The sequence below is a fragment of the Corythoichthys intestinalis genome, chromosome 22 (assembly GCF_030265065.1).
Source record: "Corythoichthys intestinalis isolate RoL2023-P3 chromosome 22, ASM3026506v1, whole genome shotgun sequence".
Lineage (NCBI taxonomy): Eukaryota > Metazoa > Chordata > Actinopteri > Syngnathiformes > Syngnathidae > Corythoichthys > Corythoichthys intestinalis.
Genome location: NC_080416.1, coordinates 17,038,935 through 17,064,626, shown reverse-complemented (window position 1 = coordinate 17,064,626; position 25,692 = coordinate 17,038,935). Strand labels below are relative to the sequence as shown.

Here is a 25,692-nt window from a genome sequence, read left to right as displayed (position 1 = left end):
AAACAGTCTCGATTCTTGGTTAGAAAAAAAAAATAATAATAAAAAATAAAAAAATAAAAAAATAAAAAAGTACACTTAGCATTTATTTTACGTAAATATATTGAAGTACGATGCTAGTCGTTTATTCAGTGGGGCGGCCACCATACGTATGTAAACAGAGCTTTTCTGGTGAAAATTCTTGTGTACAAATGCTTAAATCCCTGAATTCTTTATAGATATAGACGTAAAACAGTATAGATTCTTGGTTAAAAGCAAAAAAACAAACAAAAAAAAAAAAAAACATGCAGTTATCATTTATTTTACGTAAATATGTCGAAGTACAATGCTGGTCAATGTGGCGGGCGCCATATGTAAACAGAGCTTTTCTGGTGAAAATTCTTGTGAACAAATGCTTAAATCCGTGAATTCTTTATAAATATGGACGTAAAACAGTCTTGATTCTTGGTGAGAAGAAAAAAAAAAAAAAAAAAACGTGCAGTTAGCATTAATTTTGCGTGAAAATGTTGAAGTACGATGCTAGTCTGTTATTCAGTGTGGCGGCCGCCATATGTAAACAGAGCTTTTCTGTTGAAAATTCTTGTGAATAAATGCTTAAATCCCTGAATTCTTTATAGATATGAACATAAAACATTCTTGATTCCTTGTTAAAAGAGCAAAAAACCGGGCAGTTAGCATTTATTTTATGTAAGTATGTCTAAGTACAATGCTAGTCAGTTAGACAATGTGGCGGCAGCCTTACAACAAAGAGTTTTTTTATGTTGAAAATGCTTGTAAAAAAACAAAAAATATAATAATTACCTTGAATCCTCGAAAAAAATCCCTCCTGAGACAATCCTTCCTGTTTGTATAAGGTACAGCTTTCGTACTTTTTCAACCTAAATCCAGCATTAGATCGCAGCATGTGTCGCTGCGACCGACTGCGAATAACTGAAGCGGATTGTGGAATGGCCCCGTACTTAAAGGCGTGGCGCAGTGAAGGTCGACTTTGACTCGTCAATATCATTATGAAGTCTATGATTAAGAATACCGTAATATTATTAATACTGAGCTCACTTCATAGTAATGTCATGTAATATGCACACAACTGCTCTTTATCAACTAAAGTGTTAACGTTGAGAATACTTTTATACAGTAAATGTAATTCATATTGAATAAACAGCTTCAATGTTAAAGAGTGGCAGCTGTGACAAGATGAAAGCAACCAGTCACGTCTGACGGCTGCAGTCCAAAATATTTTAAACGCTGCAAATTTACAGGTTCCCCCAAGACATGTCCTTCCAGTAAAGCATCATTCTGTTACAGTAATGAGAAATCTGGGCCAATCACGCAAGCTGACAGCTAACTGGCATCCTATTTACCACACTGTTTTCCTCTGTCAGGAAGAAGAGCTGCGCCAGAGTGGTGAAGCCAAATACCAACACTTGAACGAAGACCTGCACGTTCTTATCGAGGTGTTCGCCCCACCGGCTGAGGCCTACGCTAGGATGGGGCACGCCTTAGAGGAAATCAAAAAGTTTCTCATACCAGTATGTCACACTCGCACACCCACACCTCACGTTGAAAAATATCCCCACAGCAACAATGGCCTTTTTTTAAAGCTCACTATCATGCACATACTGTACACATACATTGTGAGCGGATACTCTTGGGTAGCGACTCGCTGCACCAAGCTTATTTACTCCCCTCGACATGTATTATAGATGATCTCCGCAATGCTCTCAGCTATCCTGATTTACATCTAATTAATTATCTGCAGAACCCTCCCACCCCCTCACCCCCAACACTACCAACTGGGCAACAACCATCCCTCTCACTGGTACTTTTTTTCCACTTTCGCCATGGAACACTTTGAAACAAGGCATACAATACGTCGAAAACATGATTTTATATTGTTATCCAGTCAAGGCAAATTATGGTCTACATTTTTAACAGTGACATGAATAGCAGCTCTAAAGTACCGTAACTTTTGGACTATAAGGCACACCGGACTATAAGCCGCCACCCACCAAATTTGACACGAAAATGGCGTTTGTTCATAGATAAACCGCACGGGACTCTAAGCCGCAGCTGTCCTCACTGTATTATGGGATATTTACACCAAAAGATACTAAACAGGAACACTTTGTATGACAGCATCATGAGACTGTCATAAGACCAAATGAAAAACCATGAAGCTTTTAACTCATTCACTCCCAGCCATTTTCACAGGTGCAACCCCCTTCGCTCCTGGCCGTTTTACTGGATGTTGACTGATTTTGCAAGGCCCAGAGAAAATTCTGTTCTATTGCTATATAAACATGGAACCCACCAAAAGAAAGATTACTCTTTAGACTTAGAAAAAATTAAGTTCATATCTTTTTCCATTCTTTAGAAATCAGCATTAGAAAATAGCTTAGTTTGAGCAATTTTCCAATTTCTGATGAAAAAACAGAGCAGTTGAGCTTTTTGTGAAAGCATACATTTTAAACATAACTTTGACTTTAACACAGCTATTTTTTGCTTTAGTTACATCCCATACATCTGAAGAATGTTTTCCTTTTACAAAATAACTTAAACAAAAAGACAGAGCTTTTGATATCAAAGTAAAAATTTTATTTACACATACCTAACTGAGAGTTGGCGGCACGGTGGCTGAGAGGTTAGCACGTCTGCCTTACAGTTCTGAGATCAAGGGTTCAATCCCGGGCTTCGGCCTTCCTGTGTGAAGTTTGCATGTTCTCCCTGTGCCTGCGTGGGTTTCCTCCAGGAACTCCGGTTTCCTCCCACATCCCAAAAACATGCATGGTAGGCCGATTGAACACTCTAAATTGTCCGTAGGTATGAGTGTGTGCGTGAATGGTTATATATCTCCTTGTGCCCTGCGATTGGCTGGGAACCAGTTCAGGGTGTCCCCTGCCTACTGCCCATAGTTAGCTGGGATAGGTTCCAGCACCTCTGCGACCCTCGTGAGGAAAAGCGGCATGGAAAATGAATGAATGAATGAATGAGATGACGCTGTTGTGGCAGCGACAGCCGGAGAAACGTTTCCCTCATCGCCGCCTGTCTCATAAACTTGGATTTTTTTGAGTCTCTGCGGGGTCTGCTCGGCGAGCAGCACGGACTCAACGGCATGGTCCGCTGCACTGGTGGTCCCGATCGTTTTGCTCCCTCGTCCAGTGCCTGGCATCCCGGGCATCCTCTAGGTTGTTCTCCACTCGGTCATCTTCCGCCGGCGCCCCGGCCGTTCGTTGCCATTGAATCGGGTTGTGAGTCTTACCAAATGTGCTACTGCCCTCCGGTGGACAGTTTTATTGCTTTAAAATGGATTTTCAGCTTTGCGCTTTGGGGCTAAATTGAATCAGAACCCAGATATGTTTCTTGTAAAAAAAAAAAAAAAAAAAAAAAACGTAAAAGACGTATAAATACGTCTTTGGGACACTGAAACAATTAAAAATAGAACGTATTTATATGTTGTTGGAAGCAAATAAGTTAACCAATTGGCTGCAAAGCTTCATTGCTTCAAGAAGCTTCATTTGTCCATCACTGCTCCCTCAGGGGAGACAGTCATCCTCTGCTGTCACCACTGTTGTCGTCCAGCATGCCTCCTAGCAAGCATTGCAGCGCTACAGATGTAAAAAAACAACCAATATTCATGTTCTATGCTAATTATTTCTTCAGTTACTGTTCCAGTTGTTTCGTTAATTGCAAACTCTGGTATTTGGTAACACTTTATTTTACAGGTGCACTGTGAAACTGTCATAAGACCATAATAATTAATTATGATAATGATATATGCTATAACATGATAATAATGATTATGATAATTATGAATTGACACTGTCATGCAAATTAATAAATGCTTATGACAGTCATTTTGTATCATCTGGCAAATGATCCCACTTTTGAATAGATGTAAACAGTCCAACCTGGACATAAATGGAGTTAGTGACATAATTTGCTGGATGATACATCCGTCATAATCATTCATAAATACCCATGAAAGTGTCATGTCACAATTATGATGGTCTAATGGCAGTCTTATGACGCCACTGTCAAATAAAGCGTTACCTATTAACCAAAATAAATCAATAAATCAAATAAGCCGCACTGGACCATTAGCCGCATGATTCAAAATGAGGGGAAAAAAGTAGCCGCTTACAGTCTGAAAATTACGGTACATTCATTGGATTAGAGTTCATAAAGTCTGTAGTATAGTACAGTCTAATTGAAAGCTAGTACACTGCGGTACAATGTATTATGTTATTTGTTGTGTGTGCAGGATTACAACGATGAGATCAGACAGGCCCAGCTGCAGGAGCTTACGTACCTGAATGGAGGTTCAGAAGATGCCAAGGTACCAGCAGTAAGGGGCAAGTCAGCCACCCGTGCAAGAGGGACACCTGTTCCAGGAATTCCCAGGTAACCTATATGTGTATGTGTATGTGGCGGTGTGCGTGTGCGTGTGTCTGTGTTTGTGCAGTTGAGTTCATTTACTGTTAAAAAAGCCTCTGAGGCAGCAATTTTCTGTAATTGGATGTAGCGTAGAATCCTCCTCATAGGTTGCACTTTCACCCGCTGTGGTGTCATTAAAAGCTGCAGTACACTTACCAATGTTAGGTAGAACCTTTTAAAGACGATTTACCATGATCTTTTTTTTATTTTTCCTTAGATTTTTTTTATAACCTTTGATGTCATTTTAGCAGGCTTGGAAGACAATTTGCATTGAAAAAGCCAAGAATATCCTTTTTACAAGATTGTTTAGTTGGTCCATTTTTTCTTGCCTTTTCAAATAGCTGGCTTCTCATTAATATGTGGCTGACTGGATCAAATGTGAATGTTTAAATTTAAACTCAGCCCTCTGATTGACCATTGGTGAGCGGGTGTGTAAGTATGCAAGTGTTTATAGGCTGGACAGGTACTTGAAATCATAGATTTTAAGTGTGCTTCTTTGCAGAGGTGTTTGACTTACACTTGTAATCAAATCATAATCCACATACCAGATGGTAAACTTCAACCAGGACATACATACTGTATATTTGGACCTATCTTATACTGTGGGGCAGATAAGTGTTTAGTCAACCACTAATTGTGCAAGTTCTCCCACTTGAAAATATTAGAGAGGCCTGTAATTGTCCACCTGGGTAAACCTCAACCATGAGAAACAGAATGTGGGGAAAAAAAAAAAAAAAAAAAAAAAAAAAAAAAACAGAAAATCACATTGTTTGATTTTAAAAGAATTTATTTGCAAATCATGGTGGAAAATAAGTATTTGATCAATACCAAAAGTTCATCTCAATACTTTGTTATGTACCCTTTGTTGGCAATAACTGAGGCCAAACGTTTTCTGTAACTCTTCACAAGCTTTTCACACACTGTTGCTGGTATTTTAGCCCATTCCTCTATGCAGATCTCCTCTAGAGCAGTGATGTTTTGGGGCTGTCGTTGGGCAACACGGACTTTCAACTCCCTCCACAGATTTTCTATGGGGTTGAGATCTGGAGACTGGCTAGGCCACTCCAGGACCTTGAAATGCTTCTTACGAAGCCACTCCTTTGTTGCCCTGGCTGTGTGTTTGGGATCATTGTCATGCTGAAAGACCCAGCCACGTCTCATCTTCAATGCCCTTGCTGATGGAAGGAGACTTTCACTCAAAATCTCACGATACATGGCCCCATACATTCTTATCTTTACACAGATCAGTCATCCTGGTCCCTTTGCAGGAAAAACAGCCCAAAGCATGATGTTTCCACCCCCATGCTTCACAGTGGGTATGGTGTTCTTCAGATGCAATTCAGTATTCTTTCTCCTCCAAACACGAGAACATGTGTTTCTACCAAAAAGTTCTATTTTGGTTTCATCTGACCATAACACATTCTCCTAGTCCTCTTCTGGATCATACAAATGCTCTCTAGCGAACCGCAGACGGGCCTGTACGTGTACTGGCTTCAGCAGGGGGACACGTCTGGCAGTGCAGGATTTGAGTCCATGGCGGTGCATTGTGTTACTGATAGTAGCCTTTGTTACTGTGGTCCCAGCTCTCTGTTGGTCATTCACTAGGTCCCCCCGTGTGGTTTTGGGATTTTTGCTCACTGTTCTTGTTATCATTTTGACGCCACGGGGTGAGATCTTGCATGGAGCCCCAGATCGAGGGAGATTATCAGTGGTCTTGTATGTCTTCCGTTTTCTAATAATTGCTCCCACAGTTGATTTCTTTACACCAAGTGTTTTACCTATTGCAGATTCAGTCTTCCCAGTCTGGTCCAGGTCTCCAACTTTGTCTCTGGTGTCCTTCGACAGCTCTTTGGTTTTGGCTATAGTGGAGTTTGGAGTGTGACTGACTGAGGTTGCGGACAGGTGTCTTTTATACCGAAAATGAGTTAAAACAGGTGCCATTAATACAGGTAACGAGTGGAGCCTCATTAGACCTCGTTAGAAGAAGTTAGACCTCTTTGACAGCCAGAAATCTTGCTTGTTTGTAGGTGACCAAATACTTATTTTCCACTCTAATTTGGAAATAAATTCTTTAAAAATCAAACAATGTGATTTTCTTTTTTTTTTTTTGTCACATTCTGCCTCTCATGGTTGAGGTTTACCCATGTTGACAATTGCAGGCCTCTCTAATCTTTTCAAGAAGGAGAACTTGCACAGTTGGTGGTTGACTAAATACTTATTTGCCCCACTGAATGTGAAATAGAGGAATAAATTGGAATATGAGGCAAGGTCGCCTTTAAGTATATTTTAATTTCATGTTGTGTGCAGGCCTAAAAATTTAAATATAACTCATAAAATGATCCCCAGCATCGGTGGAGGATATGGACCAAGCATATCTGAGGGTAATTATTGTTGCTCCGAAAAGGTTCAAGATGGTTCAAGAAAGAGTCTTTTGAAATGTGTTGGCACAAATGCTTATTAATGTTCCCTCTTTAATGCAAAATATTCTTGCATGGCATCCCTGTCAGGATAGTCAATGTTATGCTGCAAGTACTTGCATTTTTGCAATGAAAATATTAGCATAAAAGCCTTTATAAGCAAGTGATCTTCAGGGGACTGCTTTCTTCTCTGCTATCCCTCTGAGCTTCCAGAGTTGCAGCTCCTTTGAGACATCACACAAAATAAAAATACTGGTAGCCATCCCCAGATTGTTAAAGCTTTGAAGAAGACCCCACAAAGCATGAATTTGTTTATATTTTTTAATAAAAGGAAAGCAACACTGTACACATCTAATGTTAGATTCCAAGATAACCAAGAACGCACAGGTTGTTTGTATTGCTCTGAGTCTGGATATAATTGGCTGTTTTACCTCAAGCTGTAATTAGCCCCTACCATGCATAAGAAATACAGTAAAAAAGATGGAAGGTTTCAACGCCACCAAGCTCAGTGTTTACCAAAGAAGTTTCTATTTGCTTTTAAATTCAGAAGGTGCAGATTAAAAAAAAAAAAAAAAATGTTCAGGAAAAGACTTATCCCTCGACCTGACACGTCAACCTTCTTGGCGCCAGCCTGTTCTCATTTCTATCAAGTAAACATCCACCACTATCCTTAATAGTCTGAGGAATCTGAGGTTTCAGCAATGCTTTGCACAGAAGGAATTGAAAGTATAGAAAGCAAATGACCCTCAGAGCCACCTTTAGTGGGTTTTTGCTGTTGCTTCAAATCAGTTAACTGGCCTCAAAGAAAACGTAGCGGCACGGAAAAAGCGCTAACAACATTTTTAACAAACCACAAGGTCATTCTGCCTTTGAGTGCAACTGTACCGTAGAAGCAGGTTTTTGTGTCCGTTTATTGAGATGACTGTCCAAGTTCAAGTCTCAGGGCTGCTAACAATATTTTACCACTAAATGGAGCATATCAGTTGCACATTGCAAATTGGTACTGCATAGAAAAATCATTCACTATGAATGGCGGATGATTGGTCCAGGGTGTACCGTCAGGTAGATTCTAACTTGGTTTGACCAAGTGATAATGTCATCACTAGGGCTGCATCCATCAAATATTTTAGTAATCAAGCACCGTAATTTTCGGACTATAAACCACTACTTTTTCCCCTCATTTTGGCTCCTGAGCCTTATCATCAATTGCGGCTTATTTGTTGATTTATTTGGATTAATGGGTAACAGTTTATTTGAAAGCAGTGTCATAAGACTGTCATAAGACCGTCATAATTATTACATGACACTATCATGGGCATTACTGAATGCTTATGACAGATGTCATTGAGTGTCATCTGGCAAATTATGTCACTTACTCCATTCATGTCCAGCTCGGATCTTTTACATCATTCAAATTATTCAAAAGTGAAATAATTTGCAGAATGACACTAAGTGACATCTGTTATAAGCCTTCATTAATGCTCATGACAGTGTCATGTCATTATTATGATTGTCTTCAAGTAAAGTGCTACCAAATACCATAACTACTGATTAATAAAACAACTGGAATCATAACGGCAGAAATAATTAGCATAGAAAAGAATTTTAACTGTTATTTACATCTGTAGCACTGCAATGCATGCTAGGAGGCATGTTGGATGACAACAGTGTTGACAGCAGGAGGTTGACTGTCTACCCCAAGGGAGCAGTGATGGCCAAATAAAGCTTCTTGAAGCCAATTGGTTCAAAGCTTCATGGTGGTTCCTTTGGTCTTATGACAGTCTTATGATGCCGCTGTGAAATAAAGTGTTGCCATTAATATCTTTTGGTGTAAATATCCCATAATACAGTGAGGACAGCTGTGTCTTGTAGTCCAGTGGGGCTTATCTATAAACAAAAGCCATTTTCGTGTCAAATTTGGTGGGTGGCGGCTTAGTCAGGTGTGCCTTATAGTCCGAAAATTACGGTATTCTACTGAAAATTCCATCGATTAATCGAGTAATCGGATTGAACATAATATTTTAAGGTAAAGAGCAATTATAAAGATACATGAGAAAACAAGACATTTCACCTTATATTGAACCATTTTTGACAATTAATGTATTTTAGATGGACATTATTGAAAACAGCCATAATTTGCCTCTCAGATGTGACTTAAAAAAAAAAAAAAATCACAGCTTCTACTCAAAAAACTTACTTCTCACCTAAAAATGTCATTACGCTTGTTAACTCACTTGACTTAAAAGTTAAGTACGTATTTTTCCCAAGTGAATTTCCATTTGTGTCAAGCTATTGTAAGTTCTAATTAGGTTTTTAGCTAGAGTCTAAATTGTAAGTCCTGATAGGAATTTGAGTTTTTGCAGTGTTCAAAATAAATGATGGAAACCTGCTGTATTGGAGCACATTAGGCACCAGTGCTACTTGGTGTTTTATCCAGCAATGGCTATCGAGCTAAAATTGACAGTTAGCTTTATTATGTTTTTTACACCCTTCATCACTCTACATCGCTGTGTTTTTACAGATTAAAGAAAGCCTGTATGAAAGACACGTTAGCCACGCATCAACAATAGTACTAATTAATAGAAACCTAGCCCTCTGCAGGGCTAACATTACGTTAGCAAGGCACAGTAATGTTAATCTTATTCAATAGCTCTACGTTAACTTAATTACACCTTGGCCCGAGTATCGCTCCTCCGCTCTTGGAGTAAACTGGGTGCCTTTGGTGGAGTGGGGACTAGGTGGGCGGGTCGCGCGGGGATGGTCATCAGTCGCGGGGTCCAGCCGGGGGTGCGGAAGCGTTGGCGGAGCCGCGGGTAGCTGGAGCCGGGCGGGGGCAATGTTATGCAAGCGCTGTCTTACAGTGAATACATGAAACAGTGTTCACTTTTGTCTCCAGCTTGAAATGCTCCCACACTTTTGCTTCCCACATTTTCTGCTTTGGTGCCTCTCTCTTCGCTTTCATATGATTTTTCGTCTTTACCTCTGTGTGGTTGAAATCAAATATATCTGCTGCTAGAGGTGGGAATCTTTGGGCACCTAACGATTCGATTACGATTCAGAGGCTACGTTCGATTATAAATCGATTATTGATGCCCCACCACCCCCCAGTTATTAGCTGCTTTGAATGTTTCGTACATTAGTAACAAAAATTCTCTCAGGCCTAAATAAATGACTTTTTCAGTATCAAGCTAACAGTTCAAAACAGTCAATAAAACACTCAACTCCCCATGCTGTATCAGCTGCTTTAAACTACAATTAATTAATTTAATGTTGTTCCATAATTTCCCTTCCGTCTACTTTCGACATGTGAAAGTTTTAAAACTTTCATCATTTAAAGATAGATTCAAGTCAAGATTTTGTCGATTTAGGAGTCTTTTAGATAAAAAGTTCATTAGATTCGCTTGGAAGGTTCGCTACAAAAGCCTTCCAGGGAAGTCTGCTGTGAGATGATGACTGTTTACTAACGCTGGCAAGTCTGTCATTTCGCATTTCGTTTTCTTTACATGTGCTGCTAACTCCGCCGAGTCTCATTTCGCATCTAGTTCTTTATACTGTACATGTGATATCTACCGTAGCATTATGTGGGCGTAGTTTTTAGCGGCTATCGGTAGCAGTCAGGTATTATTGTTTTTTTATCTAGTGCCGTGAGTTGAGCAATGTCATAACCCAGGTAATGACTAGCATGATGTTTACTCTCGGTCAGTTCCTCATTGCGACCCGAAGACCGTGCTGACCGTGTTTTAGTTCCATTTTACTTGGCGTATTTCAATAATCGGAATTTGGATGTTTGTGAATCGTTCTCAAAACTTCCACGGTGGAATCACGAATAATCTAAGAATCGGAAATTTTGCACACCGCTACCCGCCGCTTCCCTCCTCTTTGTGTACACACATGAGGTCAGTGCGTGCCGCATTAAAAGTAGTCCGGGCAAAACGTCATGCTAAGAGCTGGCAAAATTCAGCGATTCCTCGAGGCGGAGAAAATTCCTCGATCAATTTTTAAAATCGAGTTACTCGAATTATTCGAGTAATCATTTCAGCTCTAGTCACCACCATGTTGTGATGTACTCTGAAATGCAAAACTTGAATTGAGCCTTTTTGCAAGTTGGGCTAAAGTTTGTGTTTGGGTGCTGTGTCAGGAGTCGAGGAGGAGTACCCCCTTTGCATGCTGCCATGCCAAGAGGAGCAGCACCCAGAGGAGCCCCGCCCAGCCGCACACCATCTGCAAGGGGGAGGGGGGTGCAACGAGCCCGGGGAGCCCCCCCTACAAGTGGATACCGCCCAGCTCCACCTATTGTGCAGGACACTTATGACGAATACGTAAGTGACCTTTGCGGTGTTGTTCAACTTTTGCCTTAAGTCAGCTGGGATGAGCGCCAACCTTTTGCGACCCTGAACAGAAGAAAAATAGTAGTACAGTTTAAAAAAATATGTAGGTATGCTTTTTGCTTACACAGTCGAAAAAGTGCATATGTGGCCGTGATATCTAAATATGCAGTAGATAAATTGATGGCTTTTGTAAATTTGCCAAAACAGTCCTGTGCCACTCTGTCGAGCTGGGGTGGGTTAGTAGATCCTGCATCAGCATCACATATTTAAGAGATGGAAGAGTGGAGTTGGCTCAACTTGGGGTATTACTGCAGCGGCCCGTGCCTAAACACATGTGACAGGTTTATTCAGCGGGTTGAAATTCAAATGCGTGGAGGTCGTCGAATGACTCCTAGACCAGCTGTTTCCCATCATTGTCACTGTTGTAAACTACATCCCCTGACGCCAGCACCTGTGTATCTACTCGGGGACAGGGGGGAAAAAAATGAACTGGCCCAGCATCTGCCAAATGATAAATCTAACCACATCACGGCAAATTAGAGGCAGAATGAGTTGCTCTGTGTTTTCCAAATACATGCAGGACAAGCAGGTGCTGACAAACCCTCTTTTGTAGTCATCAGTGACATGACAAAGTAATTTCCCGGTTTGCTCACAGTTTAACATGCATTCATCATAGACTTGTATAACATATTCCAGCTTGCTATTTTTTCCTTTTCAAAGAAGACATACAATTGTGTTTCCCCAGAACTCAATATGATTTCCATTTGTCATTTTAACTGATTCTCTTTCCTGACTTTCTAAAATCACCCTTTATTAGGGATCAGCCTATTCAACAAAATTTAAGCATTTGATTTTTTTTAACCTTGAACTCCATCATAAAGTCAATGAATAGTTAACTCTTTGTAGACAATAAGTAGAATGACTGTAATTGAAATATTTTTGTCTCAATAGTTGTTCTACTACTGCCTCCTGTCCAGTGTTGGTAATCTTTAAAAAAGTAATTAATTATAGTTACAAATTACTTCTCCCAAAAAGTAATTGCGTTAGTAACTCAGTTACCTGAATGTAAGAGTAACTAGTTACTTGGCAAAGTAACTGGTGATAATTTTCATGTCCCCCCCCCCCCCAAAACAAAAACAAAACAAAAAAAACATAGGTCACACTATGTGAAGTTTTAAAAGGTTTTGTGGACAATTGGCCCTAGCCCAATTCTTTACCCTAATTTACCCTTTACCCTGAATCAACCGTTAAAAGTTGCTAAAATTGCTCCCATTATTGCATTAGTTCCCTTCTGTCTACTTTCGCCATATGAAGGTTTTAAAACTGTTTCATCATTTAAAGAGAGATTCAAGTCAAGATTTTGACGATTTAGGAGTATTTTAGATTAAAAGTTGCTTAGGTTCGCCAGGAAAGTTCTCTACAACAGAGTCTTCCTAAGACATCTTCTGCTTTAAGATGGCAGCTGTTTACTAACGCATCTAGTGGTGTGTCAGTCATTTCGCATCTAGTTATATATATATATATATATATATATATATATATATTAGGGGTGTCAAATGATTAAAATTTTTAATCAAGTTAAGTACATCTTTAAAATTAATCATAATTAATCGCAATGAATCGCAATTCAAACATCTATAAAATATGCCATATTTTTCTGTAAATTATTGTTGGAATGGAAAGATAAGACAGAAGATGGATACATACATTCAACATACGGTACATAAGTACTATATTTCTTTATTATAACAATAAATCAACAAGATGTCATTACCATTATTAACATTCTGTGTTCTTTAGAAATCAGCTGTGTCATGGATAGAAAGACTTGTAGTTCTTAAAAGATAAATGTTTGCACAAATTACAGAAATTTTATATCAAAATGCCTCTTCATGTTTTCATTTTAATAAAATTTGTAAAATTTTCAATCAAAAAATAAACTAGTTGCCCGCCATTGTTGATGTCAATGATTACTTACACAATGCTCATGGGTGCTGAAGCCTATAAAATCAGTCGCACCCAAGCGCCAGCAGAGAGCGGCAAAATCCCGAAAAACACAACAAGTACACCTTTCACTGTGCTCTCATTTTAATCTGTTTGAGCGGGGCATTTGTGCGTTAATTGCGTCAAATATTTTAAAGGGATTAATTAAAAAAATTAATTACCCCTCGTTAACACGATAATTTTGACAGCCCTAATATATATGTGATATCTACCATGTCTACCATATCTACCATATCATGTGGGCGTAGTTTGTAGGCTATCGGCTACAACAGGTATTATTGGAGCTACCTAGCATCGCGTTCGCTCGTCATCAAAACTTTCTTGCCTCCTCCCTACTCCTGCTCTGCTCTGTCGTCTCGGTGAGTCAGTCTCCCTAAGACTTTTCTCACGTCATTCAACCAATATAATAACACATAGTAACACACGCCTTTCCATCCTCAGTAACGGTAATGGCGTTGCCAAGATGAGAAAAGTAATTAATTAGATTACTCACTACTGAAGAAAATAATGCCGTTAGTAACGCAGTTATATTGTAACGCCGTTATTAGCAACACTGGTCCTTTCCCACCAGTCTTCTTCTTTGGTACAGTTGACTATAATTCTAGTTCTTCCTCAAATGATTGTTTTCTGCATAATCCACATATGTCGAAGCTTCTGCTTCAGCGGGGGAGTCCCTTAATGAAATTACTCAAAATTCAATTGCTCTCGCACGCAGCTCCATGATACCATCTCCTACTTTTTGAAGTCAATCTGATACACTTGCACCTAGAACTGTAGGATAGAATTGGAAACATTATTTTTGGATATTTCTACAGAGGTTTTATGGTTACAAAAATTGTTCAATATAGTACATATAATCTGAAAAATTATCTCAGCCTGACTGTTGATGCATACACTGGTATGAAAAAGTATCTGAACCTTTAGGAATTTTTAACTTTTCTGCATAAAATCACCATCAAATGTGATCTGATCTTTTTCAGAATAACACAGATGAAAAAACAGTATCTGCTTTAACTAAAACCACCTAAACATTAATAGGTTTTCATATTTTAATGAGGATAGTATGCAAAAAAATGACAGAAGGGGGGGGGGGGGGGGGATAAGTAAGTGAGCCATCAAATTTACTTTTTATTTATTTTATTTTATTTATTTATTTACTTTTCTTGGCATCAATAACTTCAACCAAATGCTTCCTGTAGCTGCAGATCAGTCTGGCACATCAATCAGGACTAATCTTGGCCCATTCTTCTATACAAAACGGCTGTAGTTCAGACAGATCCCTGGGATGTATGGCATGAATCCCTGTCTTTAGGTCATGCCACACCATCTCAATGGGGTTCAAGTCTGAACTTTGACTTGGCCACTCCAGAATTATTCTGAAGTTAATTTACTTCTGTGTTTTGTATCATTTTCTTGTTGCAGCATCCATCCTATTTTTAGCTTCAATTATCTGACAGACAGCCCCGGGTTTTCCTGGAAAACATCCTGATAAACTTTTGAATTCATTCTTTCATTAATGATTACAAGTTGTTCAGGCCCTGAGGTAGCAAAACAGCCCCGAATCATGATGCTCCCTCCACCATGCTTCACAGTGGGGATGAGGTTTTGATGTTAGTGAGCTGTTCCATTTTTCCTCCACACATGACATTGTATGTTACTCCCAAACAATTCAACTTTGGTTTCATCAGTCCACAAAATATTTTGCCAAAACTGTGCAGTGTCCAAGTGCCTTTTTGTGAACATTAAACGAGAGACAATGTTTTTTTTTTTTTAGACAGCAGTGGTTTCCTCTGTGGGGTCCTCCCATGAACACTATTCTTGTCCAGAGTTTTACATATAATTGATGTGTGCACAGAGATATTGGCCAGTGATTTCTGTAAGTCTTTAGCAGACACTCTAGGGTTCTTTTATAACTCTCTGAGTATTCTGCGCTAAACTATCTGCGTCATCTTTGGTGGACGGTCTCTCTTTGGGAGAGAAGCAACAGTGCAAAACGCTCTCCATTTGTAGACAACTTCTCTAACTGTCCATTGATGAACATCCAGACTTTTAGAGATGGTTTTGTATCCTTTCCCAGCTTTGTACAAATCAACAATGCTTAACCATAGATTTTCAGACAGCTCTTCTGACCGAGCTATGAAGCACATCAGACAATGCTTCTCATCAAGACATTTCTTACCAGGTGTGTGTTTTATAGTGGGCAGGGCAGCTTTAAACCACTCATCAATGATTCGGCACACACCTGACTTAAAATGTTTGGTAAATATTGGTTTTAATTGCTCTTTAAGTCTCCTTAGACAGAGGGTTCACTTATTTATTTTCCCCTCGTCAATCATTGTTTGCATGCTATCCTCATTAAAATATGAAAATCTATAAATGTTCGGATGGTTTTGGTTAAAGCAGACACTGTTTTTTCATCTGTGTGATTTTGACAAAGATCAGATCACATTTGATGATGATTTTATGCATAAATCTGAGAAATTCCAAAAGTTTCAGATACTTTTTCATACCACTTTATGATGACAAAAATGTTCAATACAGTACAATTACTCTTAAAAATCAAAGCCTGACTGTTGATGCGAATATCTTTGCATGACTTGGACACCTGCTGTTCATGTGTATTGTTGTCGCTTATTCAATTCCAATAGAAATTTACACTCATATGCTCAGAAAAGAAGCACATTCCCTTAGGCCCAGCTGTACTTGTTCTGCCATGTTGAGAGGCAGGCAGTGCTAATTTCATCTTGTTCAACTGTGCCCCTTTGTGCTTATTCTTTTTTTTTTCTTCTATAAGAACAACAGGGTGGATGAATGGTTGGAGACAGGTAGCTTGATGCTTAGGTGGGTGGACAGCTAAATGGAGGATATTTGCACAGAAGGATGATTGAGTGGGGTGTATGTACATACATATAAATGAATAGGCAAATAAATGCACATACAGATGGATTATTGGACAAACTGATGGACACATACCAGTAGGTGGGTGGATGATGGGTTGAACTGCTCTGCATCTGTTCATTCCATTCCACTGCTGCAGCACGGAGGTCATACGCTGGTCAGCATGAGCAAAACGCTACATTTTGATCTAAAATGCCTCCCAGTGTAGGTGTGCAATCGAACGGCGGTCTGTATGGGTGTAATTGATGGGCTGGTGGCCCATCCCGGATGTACCGCGGCCTGGAGGTGAAGCAGAGGCAGTGCTGCTATTCCATTTCATCTTTTCTGTGCGTGGGGATTTCTGCAGGGATATTTCATTAATGGTCAGAGCTTCATCGGAAGAGCAGGGCAGATGTGAATAAGCTTTTGATTCTGATATAACTTTACCAAAACTGAAGAAAGTGTGACAACTCAGAGAGAGCCAAGAAAAAATATACTTTATCTGCAGATATGTCAGCCATGGTGTTAGTTTTTAATACAAATCATCTGATATTCTAAGTAAAAATAGTTTAGTAATCTAATTTTCTGCTAAGTAATACTTGAGCACTGTTGACATACGACAATATATGTTTTTCAGTTCAACTTACATGTCAATAGTGGAAATTTTTAGAAATACAGGTAGTCCCCGGTTTACGAACGAGTTTCCGCGCAGGTCGGAATTGACCCTTTAAGTACCCTTAATCTCAAACTAACTATCCAAAAACTATATTATACATCATATTATAAAAACAAAGTAAAAAATGAGAGTTAACACTTTATAATAACTATCTATTTTGCTAGTTAATAGATCATTAGTAAACTGTTGATAAATGATTTATTGTTGATTTGTGAAGTATTTGTTAACAGTTTGTTAAGGATTTACAGGGTGTTCCAATATGGTTGACCCCATTCTAAATGCCCATGCTAGTTGATGGATCTTAATAAAACTATATACACTTTATGTTGAAGGTCATAAGTTTTATTGGTTAAATATACAAAGAAAAGTACAAATATTTGTTGGTTCTATGGCAGATTTTCATAAATGTGCAACATGAGCGCTGCCTGCAAAATGCCTTATCAAAATGCCTTTTCTTTTGAAGTGAACGGCATTTCTTAACCTGAAAAGATAGAAATGCCAAACGTTACACACAAAAACTTGAAATATTTCTACACAAACTGTGTTTCAGGTTAAGAACACCCTGTAAATGCTTAACAAACTGTTAACAAATACTTCACAAATCAACAATAAATCATTTATCAACAGTTTACTAATGATCTATTAACTAGTTAAACAGATAGTTATTATAAAGTGTTACCAAATGAGATATTCTTCCCTCACTTAACATCGATCACACCATAGTTCTTCTTACAACTGACATTTGTTTATTTGTCACCGTCAAACTATTAACACACATTTAGAAAATACAACCATGACAGAGCGCACAATAATGCTATAATGTAAATCGAGATATATTTGCATACAAAAACATACCTCAGTGGCTGCACAGTAATGCCGAGGGAAATAAAGTCCAGATATTGGACAATTCAACAAGGAAAATGGCAGCTACTAGTGGCACCTGTGCAGCGGTGAAAACGAACGCTGCTAGTGGGCTAATAGCGAGCTAACGAGGGGCATCGCCGAGCCTGCGCCGTTTACCCTTTCTCTAGCCTGGTACTCCAGACTCACCGCTGTTCCAGCTATTGAGTCTGGCGACCATTAGGCGGATAAAATTTCCAGGGCGGAGCAAGCCACAGCAAACAGACAGCGGAGTGGACCAATCAGCGACGGGCGGGACGAGGGACTTGCGCGCGGAAGTAAACATATGAGGAGTGCGGAGTTTGTTCAACATGGCTAGCGCGAGACAGACTGTTGTCAATGACTTGTGTCGATGTTTTTTTGGTAATTTAAAACTGATTTTAGTGTGGATTGGAACAGATTCTCGGCTCTCCGGTTCGCCATCTATGTTGTTGTGGAGACGACTTCCGACGCGGAAGAGTGACGTTGCTCGTTAAGACACGTCACGCAAATAAACAAATCTGATTTGTCGATTGATTTTGTACTTGCTCGAGAGGCCGTTAATGGGCTGGGTCCCAGACTATACTCTCAGTGTTTGAAAAACACAGGGAGAACAGTCTGGCCGTTCCAGGCAACCCTTTCTCTGCCTTCTTGTAATGTTAACTAGCGTTAATCCCTGCATCCCAACATGAAAGCAATGCTCGAAACTAACAAAAGGTAGCGCTGGCGTGACGTCGAACAAGTCCGAGTGCAACAAAGGAAAGCGGACCGAACGTATACTGTATTATAATGAAATCCCAGATATGCATAGCAAATAGAGATCAGTCATTTAGATTTGATAAAGAACAACATTAACTCATTTGCTCCCAAAAATGTAAAAGTATGTTCTATTTTTAATTGTTTCAGTGTCCCGGAGACGTATTTATACGTCTTTTATGTTTTGTTTTGTTTTGTTGTTTTTTGTTTTTTTTTTACAAGAGACATCTCTGGGTTATGTTTCAATTTAGCTCCAAAGCACAAAGCTGAGAATACATTTTAAAGCAATAAAACTTGCCACTGGAGGGCAGTAGCGCATTTGGTAAGACCCGCAACCCGATTGAACGGCAACAAACGGCCAGGCCGCCGGCGGAAGACGACCGAATGGAGAACAACCTAGAGGTGCCAGGTGTTGGACCACCGAGCAGAACGACCGGGACCACCAGTGCAGGGGACGATGCCATTGAGTCCGTGCTGCTCGCCCAGCGGACCCTGCAGAGACTCAAAAAAATCCATCTTTATGAGACACGCGGCGATGAGGGAAAAGTTTACCCGTCTGTCGCGGCCACAACAGCGTCATCTCTCAGTTATGTGTAAAAATGAATTGTTACTTTGCTATCAAAAGCTCTATTTGTCTTGTTGTTTATGTTATTTTGTAAAAGCAAAACATTATTCAGATGTTTTGGATGTAACTAAAGCAAAAAAGAGCTGTGTTAAAGTCAAAGTTATGTTTAAAATGTATGCTTTCGCAAAAAGCTCAATTTCTGTTTTTTCATCAGAAATTGGAAAATTGCTCTAACTGAGCTATTTTCTAATGCTGATTTCTAAAGAATGGACAAAGATATGAACTTACTTTTTCTAAGTCTAAAGAGTCTAATCTTTCTGTTGGTGGGTTCCATGTTTATATAGCAATAGAACAGAATTTTCTGTGGGCCTTGCAAAATCAGTCAAAATCCAGTAAAACAGCCGGGAGCGAAGGGGGTTCCACCGGTGAAAATGGCAGGGAGTTAATGAGTTATATGACAAACAATATACTGTACTAACCATCAGTGCTGAGAGATGACGGACAAGACATTCTTACGCGACTTAAAACAAAAAAACGAGAGACAAAACAGCGTCGTAAAGTCGAAATCACGTAAATTGGGTACGTCGTAACCCGGGCACGACCCGTAATGTGATTTGTCACATCTTTTTTTGAAAGCGCAAAATCTTGGTATTTTAACAGGATTTTGTCTACAATTTCCTCTGTAGCTGATTGCCAGTCAACTACAGAGTGCATATAGACAAACCATTCAGAGAATACAAAAACAGTGAAAACATGAAAGCAGGAGTCACTGTATGTGTCGCAGTACATTGGTAACACTGACTTTCAGGGTAATATTTAAAGATCAAGCACAGAGTGGTTTAGAATGTATTAGAGATGATGCCGATCGATCGGGTCCGATCACGTCATTTTCAAAGTATCGGAATCGGCAAAAAAATATTGGCCAAGCCTTTTTTAAATATATATATATATTTTTTAATTAAATCGTTTTCTAATTGTATTTTACGTTACAGACATAATATGTTACACTCATCCAGAGTCTTTAGTTTAGGCTTAAGGTAGGGTTACCAAATTTATCCCGATAACGGCGGTAATTAATTTTTTTACAAATGTATCACGTTAGAATATTTAACGCAATTAATGCATGTGCTGCACGTCCCACTCACGCATTGTCGCGCTCAATCTGTAATGGTGCCGTTTTACCTATATAGAGAGATAAAAGGCAGCGTAAAATGAGTACAGTGAATTTTGGCAGCCTTTGGAGCCTTTTTTTTATTGGCTAAAGCCTTACAATCCCTCTCCCTACGATAATAAATATCATGGGAAGCAATGTGGGGAAGCAAGGTAGCAATTGATCTTTTTCTTAACACCTTAAGTTATATCCCAACGCAGAGAAGATATATCAATTGGTAGCACTATGCACAGTCATGGTTCCACTTCCCATCATGCTTTTGGGAATGGCTACAGTATCTTTTACTGAAAGCTCAACAAATACACTAGATGGCAATATTTAGTCACGATATACAAAGTCACAAGTCTTTCTATCCGTGGATCCCTCTCACAGAAAGAATGTTAATAATGTAAATGCCATCTTGAGGATTTATTGTCATAATAAACAAATACAGTACTTATGTACTGTATGTTGAATGTCTATATTCGTCCGAGTTTTATTCATTTTTTTCTTAATGCATTGCCAAAATGTATATGATCGGGAAAAATTACCGGGACTGATTGGAATTGAATCGTGAGCAAAAAAAAGCAATCGGATCGGGAAATATCGGAATCGGCAGATATTCAAACTAAAACGATCGGGATCGGCTCGAGAGCAAAAAACCATGATAGGAACAACCTTAGAATGTATTATATAATGATGTGAAGTCTTTATCATTGTTATGAAAATGAAATTTGTACCAAAGAAAACATCCCTCTGTATTGAATGGCATACCCCAAATAGGCATCTAGTTCTTTATACGGCCGAGTAAATAAACATCCACCGCCACCATTTGAAGAAATAAGGTGATTTTGAAAATTAAGTCGAGACTTGTGCAGGGAGCATATCGATGGCGTCCTATCTGCTGCGGTGTTGTTGTGGAGCACAGTGGAGCAGCTGCGATAGCGCTGTCGTAACACACAGAAGCGGGCCCTCTGTTCGTCTTTAGTGGCCTCTGAGGCCACCCCTTATCTTTTAACAACACGCCTCTCAGCCATCCTCTGGCATACAAATGAAGGAGTCACTTAGGGAGCGCTATCTGCCTCCCTTTTGCCGGCTCTGCCCTCATCCAATAACACATCCCACCGCCACAACTCCCCTCCGCCCCCAACCATTCACTGTCACACTAATCCTGTCTAGTGTTCGGGGGCACAGCAGTGTTGCAGGCGTGTTGCGCTATTGTACTTGCTGAGATATTTCGAGTAAAGGGGATATCAGATATCTCAATAGCTTCACTCGCTGAATTTCCTACGTCTTATTTCAAACAATTTTCCACTTGTTTGATACTGAAGAAAGAAGACAATGTGATTTATCAGTCGACCTTACCTCTCACTTGTAAAGGGAGCGAGACGCTAATAAATGACAATAACACAGTGAAAGGTTAAATTGGTCCTTAGTACAAGGTTACATAGATAGCAAAATATAATTGGAGCAGACATGGGCCAGATGTACTGCAAATTTCGACCCAACTTCGTAAAACTGATCCGCCCCGGTGTCTTTTTGAACAATGGCCCAAACTCAGTACGGAGCAGTGTTGGGCACGTTACTTTAAAAAAGTAATTAGTTGTAGTTACTCACTACTTCTTCCAAAAAGTAACTGAGTTAGTAACTGAATTACTCTACAGTAAAGTAACTAGTTACCAGGGAAAGTAATAATTTCCGTTACTTTAAAAAGAAGTTGTTGTATATCAAAGAATTGGATATTTTCTGAGCAATATTCGAGTCAGTTGTATAGAGAAGAATAGACAGGTAGTTGTGTTATAGAACCTTGTAATATTTATTGCACCTCACCAGCAACAGATTAATCCTACACTTTAAGTGCAACAAAAATAAACGGTAAACAATATGATAAAATAACAATCAGCAGTTACCAATATAAAGTGAGTTTAATGAATTAAATCTAAGTCTCACAACCTGAGACAACTGGTCAAGTAGACATAGCCTATTGTAAGTATTTTGACTTGAAATATTGTTTATATCTTCACCTCGTAAGGACAAATTTTCCTCCGAATGCTCTGCCATCATATCCCTCTGCATCTGTTTTGCGTACGTGTTTGCCTCACGCGTTGTTCCAGTTTGTGTGTGAAAACACCGGCTCTGATTGGCTTACCATGACACATGACTCTAACCCTCAGCCAATCACAATCACATCCATCGCATCTATCCAGGTGGTGCATTCAGGTAGCCTCGTCCCCCTACTCCTCCCGTCACCCCCCAAAACATCTGCCGTCCTCAAGATGGAAGCAGCATTCTTTCTGGCTGACAGAGGGGGATGGGAAAAAAAGTATTAAATGGCATTATTATGTGAATTAGAATCATATTTTGAGACAATTCGACTATATAAAACTATTTAGAAAAGTGCAGATGACGAGAAATAAGTATTTTAATCTGACAGTTAGCCACGCCTACCATTATAGGGCTCTAGTGTCCCCAACAGATGGATGACGTCAGCGGGAGAATGGGCTCATCGGTTATACTATTCAGCCAATTGAGAGGGCATTATTCAGAACGAGGAAAACGCGACGAAGAGAGGGGCAAAATGTCATTGTTTCAGTCTCTCAACTCCAATATTTTTACAGGATATTCCTTTTATCCAAGTATTTTTCCCCAGTAGCTAAATAAATGGCATGGTCATGACAAATAACAGTCTTGTGCTAAATGGATAATGAAATAATAAAAATGCATTTATTCAGGACATGGGAAAATTACTCCATAATGGTCAAAACTGTCAACTTCACCTTTACTCTCGCACCTCCCCAACGATATTTTATGCCACCTAAGTCGGGCTTATGTCATTTCCCTTCCCCGGCTTCAGAGAATTTAAACAAACCAAGAGGCGTGACAGCTAGCCGACATGCTAACCCGAACTGAGTGATGTTTCAAAGTCTTCAAAGTGGAAAATCACACATAACTAGCCCGGATTATTTAACATGACGACTGGGTTGTCGATTGTCTTCGCCGATCGGCAACCAGCCCAGCTGCGAACAAGTTAGAGCTCGTCGTTCCCTGCGGGGAAGCAGCTGGACAATGACCGCCGGACAAACCGGTCGATGTCAGAGGAGCGTGTAGCTGCCAAATGGTTAACATGAATATGGCAAAATAATGCTTTACTACACGGCGAAGTCGTAAACAGTGAGAGACTCATAGTAGAGCGGCTGCAGTTGTTATGCAGCTAACATGACAATATGTGTATGAGGAGAGTTTTTTACTTGCCCATCAATGATCAAACGTAGTAGTAACAGTAGTCCTTTATTTAAAGAGATTTTGCATAATTAGTGGTTGACTAAATACTTATTTACCTCACTGTAATACAAAACACGATGTTTACTCACATCCTCGTAAGTCCCATGGTCCCACAGTAGTAGGGCTTGTTTTGGCCAATATCCACCGGTGAATGGGAACCTTTTGAAACCCCAAAAAGGCTCATACGCCTGTCCCTGGTGCAGCAATTTTTTTCTGCGACCGTTTGCCTGGCGTGATGCAAAAAATAAACAAATTAATCCACAAAATCAGCTTAATCCTTAGTCCTTCTCATACAGTAGGCTGTATAGTAAAGAGGACTCCTTCTCCCGTACACGTTACAGCGCCCTCTTCCTCAATGCAAGACCGAAGCCGGAAGTCTGTTATTTTCGTAGCGCAGGATTAAAAAAATTGAATAAATATATCGATCGCTTCTTCACACATCCAATTGGTCCGTTTCATTCAGGAGCATAAAATATTATTAGTATTATGAAATAAACATGCTTTTTCGTGTCACAGGCACTTTAAGTTTGAGCACGTGCGGTCTGGAAGGTCCTCCACGGAACAGTGCGTAACCTATCATTTGGACTGTCATAGTGCTGATCCGGGCCGCGTCTGGCGCACTGACGTTAAGCGGGTGTAATTGCTATGCAGATCTGGCAAGCTGAGGCGTCACCTGCTATAGACCCCAATCACCAACGTCACACAATCACGTAATCGCTGTATTGTGCCACCATATTGTCCGCCATTGTGTGTTGTATTGTCAATGATCGTAGTTTGAAAAGGTGGATTCACTTGCAAATTATGGAAGCCCCAGTGCTTTCAGACGCTGTAAACTCATTGGATGAGTTGCATAAAAGCCGTTATTTGGAAAAGCTTCAGTCGATCCATTCGCCAGATCCATATTTGATGCCCAAACCAATGTTTCCTCCCGTGCGATCCCGTTCCTTGTGTCAGAGCTCGTCCTGAGACCACAAAATTTCCAATCATACTCCAGCTTATGTCACGATGAGGAGTCGGGTCCCCAAAATCGGCACCGGCCCGAATATAAACCGACATTTGGTCAGCTGAGCGTCACCGTTGTCACGATTGTAAAATGAAATTTGATCGACAATGGGCCTGTGTGTGGCGAAAAATAGCCGCCCCGCGTGAAATGTTCCCCCTGCTGGGAGCACTTATTTATAACGCTTTATTGACGTAAAAACATCACATGTTTTAATGGACGCATTACAGTAATGGATTTACGACTGTAAGATCAGTTTTAAATAATTAAATTACAAAAAATATTAGTAATGTATTTTAGTAACAAATCGTGGACTGAGCCACATAACCATCTTTGAACAGAAATGTATTAGTCTACAGGTTTTCACGACCATATCCCAATGACAATCACACAGGTATGACATTTATTAGTTCAAGCTGAGTAAAATAATACGTATTCACGGTACAAGAAAGTCGTTTCCGTGTGGGCGCTACCGTCAGGGGGGACATTTCACGCAGGGCGGCTATTTTTCGGCACAACACCTGTTGTTGCCCTCACCTTCTTGCTGCGCGACCGTGGCGACGAGCTTCGTAGTCTCCGTCTGATGATGTCTGCGATCGTGTTGGCATGATATTGATGTTTTCGCCGCTGTCTAACGGCTGTCGACACAAACGCATCATGGACCGAGATAAACAAACCGTGCTGCCTTCGAGATTTGCCCTTTTAACAATGGGCACACAGCAACTACTAAAATGACCGTTTATCTTCTCTTTTACTGCAACCAACCGCCACACATCCCCTCACCATTTTGATTAATCAATGTTAACGATTGTCAGGAAGGTTTTTGGGTTCGTTTACTAGGCGGCGATTCCTTAGACATACAGAAAAACACGCAAAAATAGGAGGAATAAACGTAGCAGTAATATGTAAACACGATGAGCTGACGGACAATATGGCGGCACCAGTCAGGGGGGCGGGGTTGTGACGTCACGTGATTGGGGTCTATTGGGGTATACAGTTGTACTGCTTCGTCAAGGGGTGTGTTTAAACCATTGTTCAGGATCAAGAGCGAAATCGTAAAGAATCCCCTCTGCAGGGATTTCTGCATGATTTATGCAGCTGTTCACATATGAGCATTGAAGCTTATCTACCTCATACTTTTCAAGTTGAAGAGGCAAGACCAACACTTTTAATTGAAATCTTTTCTGAAATAGGTCACCTACACATAGTTCTCTCTAACGCACTGATGATGCACATTGTCCCACTTGCAATATGCATTGATTAAAATTTCCACAAGCTGGCTGCGAGTCGTCCTCCCACAGATTTCACCTAAAAACACCTTGGAATA

The 25,692-nt window shown here is 39.9% G+C and overlaps 1 protein-coding gene across 2 annotated transcripts in view; it reads left to right on the top strand.

The window, feature by feature from the left end:
* The window catches only part of khdrbs3 (KH domain containing, RNA binding, signal transduction associated 3), a 194,311-nt gene that overhangs the window by 106,131 nt on the left and 62,488 nt on the right, over positions 1-25,692 (top strand). For both annotated transcript variants that reach the window (XR_009061836.1, XM_057827250.1), the window contains exons 4-6: positions 1,380-1,526; positions 4,259-4,398; positions 10,987-11,167. Coding sequence is in view for 1 of the 2 variants with exons in the window: in XM_057827250.1 (XP_057683233.1) it covers positions 1,380-1,526; positions 4,259-4,398; positions 10,987-11,167 (468 nt within the window). In the remaining variant the exon portion in view is untranslated. The remainder of the gene's footprint in view (positions 1-1,379; positions 1,527-4,258; positions 4,399-10,986; positions 11,168-25,692) is intronic.